At 48.3% G+C, this 6043-nt stretch overlaps 1 protein-coding gene across 1 annotated transcript; it reads right to left on the bottom strand.

Moving 5' to 3' along the window:
- Nucleotides 1–202: 202 nt before the first annotated feature.
- On the bottom strand, nucleotides 203–5609 carry SRP9 (signal recognition particle 9). The gene is made up of 3 exons (XM_045817880.1): nucleotides 5380–5609; nucleotides 3009–3077; nucleotides 203–1365 (listed from the first exon to the last, which is right to left on the bottom strand). Exons 1-3 carry the CDS (start codon nucleotides 5449–5451, stop codon nucleotides 1246–1248), a joined length of 261 nt encoding a protein of 86 aa, XP_045673836.1. The 5' UTR covers nucleotides 5452–5609; the 3' UTR covers nucleotides 203–1245.
- Between the last annotated feature and the right edge of the window lie 434 nt (nucleotides 5610–6043).

Here is a 6043-nt window from a genome sequence, read left to right on the forward strand (position 1 = left end):
TAGTGATCCCACTAATTGTGAGGGAGGGGAACCCACAAACTCGGAAGACCCCCAGACTACCCGACTACGTTCCTTAACCGAGAAACACAACGAAATTTACTGAGCAGTATCACCAGGCTCACTTCACAGTCTACGAATACAGTGTATCCCCGGCAAGAAACCAGTAATTCTTGCGAAGTGAAAAACTTCAAGAGACACCGTCTCTATTCACCTTATATTTTATTTCCTGGCCTCTCCGAAATGTCAGCATTCATATGGCTAGTGGAACTTTCCATATTAAAACGTTGCTCAACAGGACAACTTCCTAACAAGAGTATTTTAATACAGGAATCAACGTGTGAACATTACACTTGAGTGGTGGAATTCAGGTTACAGACATAAGATAAATATCAAGCAATATACTTGCGGTTTCACGGAAAACACAACAGCTGTGCAGTTGTGCTCGACACCCTGGTTAGGCAGAGAGAGAGCGGGCGGGGGCTGAATGGGCTGCAAAGGTTAAAAGTACGCGCAGTCCGTGGCCCCTCTGACAGGCTGCTCGGGGAGCCGGTGACCAACGTTCCGGAACACAATGACGTCGGCCCATCAGTGATCGCTGTGTTCACTTGTTTTGAGCTCTGAAAGCTAGATGCAAAGTCTGCTGGACGAGCTAATGCTACTGTGAAGTCCTTATATTCAAAATACAGTTGAAATGTGGCAAGTCCAAGGTAAAGCACGGTTCCACAGTTACTTTCAGACACAGCTGAGACCACACTGCCGGGCACGGACACGGCAGGTCCTGCTGGGTGAGGTTAACTCTGGTCACCGCACTTTGGATTTGCTGGTCACCGACTGCACACATTTTGTGCCCCAAAAGGAACCTATCAATCCAACAAAATGGTTACGTTTAATTTCTTTTAAAGATGAAGAAACGAAATAGGCTTTTCTTGATATCATTTTCAAATTATTGATACAAACTTACTACAAGAAACAATATTTTGCCCAGCATCAAAGAATCTGCAGAAAGCTTTGTTTAAGAGAGCCAACTTTCTTGTTTAATTTCCAAAAATAAAGGCTTTCTAACTGAAAGCATTTATATTCCTGGCTCGCTAAAGTAAACATTAAAAAACAAAGTAAAAAAAATGACCTTTCAGCTTCTGAATAGGCCACTAAGTTATTACATAAAGTATTTTCTGCCACAACACTTTCTCAATCCAGGAGATTTACTTCCTACAAATGTGGTAAACAGGCTGTGTCGCAAACCATTCAGTCCGTTTCCATGGCAACACTGCGGGATTCCTTGGCTACCATGAGTCGCATCAGTTGACTGTGGAATTTCTCAATCTTCTTCACATCTTGAGCTTGGTCTGTCCTGTACACCAAACACTGTCAGAGAGTTTAAAGGCACACGTTAACTCTGTACAAGTAGACTGTCAGCAATACCAACTGTCTGACTGGCTGGGTAAAAACCCGAGCTTTTGCTACCACTGTCTTTGCCCTGTTCTCCCTGGGGGCCATTCTGAGAAAACCACATTTAAGTTTCCAAGCCTCCAGCAATTGCATTCCATAAACATCACTGCTGTGGATCGAAAAAACTCAGTGAACTCTACCAGAAGCTTATAAAAAAATACCCAGTTAAGTAATATGTTAAATCCTGCTGTGGTCTGATGGGAAGAACTCAAGCCTCGAGCTTTTAAGTAATAGAGGAAAAAAAACGGATTACCAGGGATGCGAGGGTGGGGTTTATATTGAGTGACCAGGAGCCACAGAAGATTTTTAAGGGGGTAGTAACGCTCAAACCCGCAGTTTTCGAGATCAAGGCCAGCAGCAGTCTAGGATGGCGAGGATGAACGGAAGCAGGGACACAGCCAGGAGACTACTCTAACAGTCCAGGCAAGGGATGACTACCCTACACTTGAGAGTGCCCGTGAGGATGGAGCATTGGTTCCTGACAGGCACTGAGTGAGGGAGCTTGAATCGTTAATCCCCACATGCCTAAAAAAGTATATGGAATGGACCACAGGACCAAACACGAGTTTTTCAAGTGAAGGAAGAGTGGACAAGAGAACGAGGGAGGGGACGCAAACAGGGAGCGCAGCGCAAACCGGAGGGCAGGAGGAGGAGCCGGCTGGGGGAGGAGCCAGTTGGAGAAGGGGCGGAGAGTCCCATCTGGACAGGCTAATTGTGAGGAGCAGTGAGGTCTGGACACTCAACGTGGAGCTAGTCAGGGCATCAGAAAAAAATATGAGCTGAATGTACAGATTTGGCAATAGACAAAGATACAGGCAGTATTGAACTTAATGACCAAACAGACTACTCCAAAGAAGTGGTACGAAAAAGACAACCATGGGCAGAACCCCAGAGCAGCCACTACTTCTGGGGGCACATCAGTGAAGCAATGGGCAAGGCATGAAACAGAAACACAGCAAAAGAAAACAAGATAAAATGGAGCCACGGATTCCAAAATAACGTTTTCCAGGAGAGCAGTTTTCTGCATCGAAAGCAGCGAGGCGGTGAAGGCAGCGAGAACCGGCGAGACAGCAGGGTATGCGCGTCAAGGAGCCACCACCGAGCCCTCAGCTCTGGCAGTGCAGCACCCCACAGACAGCAGCCAGCAGGGGCGCAGCAGTGACCGGGCGCGAGGAAGCGACGAGAGCGAGCAGGCCGGGGAGGAGAAAGATGGGACCGTAAAGCCTGTATCTTGTGTTCGAATACCATCACCCACTTGTCACATGCCCATAAGGAAACCTTTGTCCCCTTATATCCAATCATGGCCTCCACATTCTTCTTAAGGTTCGAAGAGATCAATTATTAAACCACACCTGACATGCTATCTTAATGAAGCAAGTTCAATGATTTCCCCAAGAGCCTATAAAAGTAGCTTCTAGAATGTGGTTCTTGACTTTGCAATGAAATGCAAAATAATAATCCTAGCAGGTAATCTGCATAAATTCTATGTAGATAATTTCAAACACATGATTACCTCAAACAAATCTGAAAGCATGCAAGGAATAAAAGTGTATACTTACGACTAGATCGTCTGTTACTTTCATACACAAACTCCCATCAGAATGCCTATATTTGAGAACCACACGTGCCTGAAACAAAAAAATTCATGTTTAGAAACAGGGAAGTCAAAAGGTATTTCTCATAAATAATTTAGTCTTCAGGTTGGCTAAAATGATCCTGTTAGAATTAATAGCTAAAACGTCCAGTTATCTTTACAGTAAACTTATCACTATTGAAATGGGGTAGAATACAACACTTCAGTCCATTCCTATTGCTACAATTAGGTTTGTTTTTTTTTAAAGATTTTATTTATTTATCTTTAGAGAGGGGAAGGGAGGGAGGAAGAGAGAGAGAGAGAGAAATATCAATGTGTGCTTGCCTCTCACACTGGGGACCTGGCCTGCAACCCTGCATTCCCAGTGCCCTGACTGGGAATCGAACCAGTGACCCTTTGGTTTGCAGTCCATGCTCAATCCACTGAGCTACACCAGTCAGGCCTATTTTTGTTTTAAGACATGAGGTGGTTTGGCATTTCTAGCCAGTAAAAACATATGCAGATGGGATCAAAGCATGCCACCTCAAAATAAGCCACTTGTGCAGAAGGACTGTTTTGAGCTGAAGGCAATTGGGACGCTGCCCTTTCTGGCTAACAGCAGGACACAAAGGAACCTCTGTAAAGGTTAATAAACGGTCCCTTCTCCCTAACCCAGAAGGGTGCTCACCGGCTGAGGAAACTGCACTAAACGATGAGTATCTACCACACATCCCCTAGTCACCTTCCCACGAGCTGCTCTGCCCCCCAGACGCCCCGAGCCCCCTTCTCTTCTCTCGCCTCCGTTCTGCACTGTGTCACCCTTTGTTCATATTGGCACACGGGCTCCAACTCTGACTGCGCCCTTCTGTTGCTTTACGACCTCCAGTTCACATGTAACAGTTCCCCCCCGTGTTTATCCGCCTTTTGTCGGGTTAGTTTGCAGGACCCCAGCAAGTAAACCTAAGAGAATAAAGGAGGAAGCTTCTCCTCTCTTACAGTGCCAACAGTCTCAGCCACGGAGCCATGACAGGAGCAGAAGGGGGCGGGGACAGCAGGGAGGGCTGGGTAGGTCCAGACCCATCCCTCAGGAAACCCGAGTTCACACGTTCCCGTCCCGCGGCTCTCAGGAGGTGCACCGAGGCTCCGGCGGCAGAATCACACCTTTACCATGACGGTACACGGATGCGTTACTACAGGGAACAGAGTTCTGCCTTGAAAAGACGTCTCCATCCACATTTTCCCAAATCTAGGCTAACTCCTATATTGTGTGCCAGGCTACACAATACTTTTTGTTAAAAATACTCAGTTCTCCAGAAACGAAAAGAAACAGAAACTTTAAAATGTACTAAGTGTGACAACTACGTAAAGTTTTAACTCTTGGTTAAAAAGAATACCCACTGCCCTCAGCAGGAGAAATGAGTTAAAGGGACAATGGTATCATAATAAGGAGGTCAATTTTATAACTCGGGGGCACCTAAGTTACCATGCCAGATGGCTTGGAGAGAAAAAGAAATCCAGACTCTTGCTCTCTCAGGAACTTTGAATCCCACCAACCAAAAATAACCAAAACATGAAAGAACACAAATCGGGTTCTCTAAAGGCACGCACAGGTAAAATGCCCAGAGAAAGCGAGCAATTCGGATTGGGGCAAGAGGAAGAGTAAAATGGTTTCGTGGAGGTGGCTTTGCAAAGAATCTTTTTTCGTTTAGGGAAGGTGGCAGGATAAAGGCTGAAGCCGCAGCAGCCTGCATGAAGGTTCCGAGAATTCTGCAGCTTCGTGAGGCTAGAGCGCAGGGTGGTGGGAATGGTGGGACACCAAGCCAGACAGACTGCAGAGAGGGTCGGCCGGTGGGCTCGGAGTTTGCACGTGACCCAGTTGTCAATGAAGAACCATTCTGCAAGCAGAAAACGGAGAGACCTCAATGCGTGCGTTTTAGACCGTTGTGGGGTAAGGGGGTGGGGGGGCCTGGTAAGAGGGAGCGGGGAGTAAAAAGTTGGTCCGCCCTGGCGGTACCGGAAAAGGGCAGCGAGACAAGACCAGGAAGGCGAGGCTGCGAGCGGGGGAGGAGCCCTGCCCTGAGGGACACGCAAAACACTGAATTCCTAAGGGATTCTAGGGAATTGGGGGCAGGAAAGGCCGGCTGCAGGGCTGCTTACGACCCTGAAATGATCCTGCTTTTGCCCATTTCAGGGCCTTAATGGGCCGTCAGTCAGAGAGGACGCCCAATCGGATTTGGAGGGGTCCGTCTGCGGTCAATGCCAGCACCTCCCAGGGCGCTGAAGAACCAGAGGCCGAGAGGTCGGTAGTGAAGACATCCTGACCTGGGCATGGAGCGCAGGCCCCGCCAGCGACTTACCTTCATCGGGTCAGCGAGGTAGAGTTTCTCGGCCGCGCGACTGAACTCCTCCCAGGTCTGGTACTGCGGCATGGTGGGCCCGCGGCGGGACGACAGGGAGGCAGAGCTGCGACCGGAGGCTGCGGCACCCGGCCCACCTGCTACCTACTTCCCACCGCTGCAGAGGATCGATACCAAGGTCCACCGCGATCAAAGATGACGGCGCCTTCTTGCACGAACGTCTCGTTTTACTGGATGGCCCGGACGCCCCTTGACCAATGAGAAGTGTGGATGTTGTCAAGGATGGGGCGGAGCCCGGAGCGGGTGGCTCTGGGAGCTGGCCCGGAGAAGTCGGGAGCAGGGGGACAGTTGGCGGCTCCCACAGCGCCCCCTGGAGCAGTGGAGGAGCGTCTGTCTCGCCACCCTGTAGGCGGGACTTCTACGGTAACGCCAGATTGGGCTGAAAAGAACCGTAGGGATTGTGCTGGTCAAGTGCCTCTTCTTACAGATAATATTTAGTATTTATGGAGTGTTACTAAGTACCAGATGCTGTTTTAAAGTCTTCATTTGTACTAACTCATTTAACACTCATAAAAATCCTATAAAGTAGTGCTATTATTACTCCCATTTTATAGATGATGAAACGGAACCCTCTGAAATGAAATAGTTTACCCAGTTCCGTAGC

This window comes from Phyllostomus hastatus, unplaced genomic scaffold, assembly GCF_019186645.2.
Source record: "Phyllostomus hastatus isolate PE091 unplaced genomic scaffold, TTU_PhHast_1.1 phas_contig_148, whole genome shotgun sequence".
Classification (NCBI taxonomy): domain Eukaryota; kingdom Metazoa; phylum Chordata; class Mammalia; order Chiroptera; family Phyllostomidae; genus Phyllostomus; species Phyllostomus hastatus.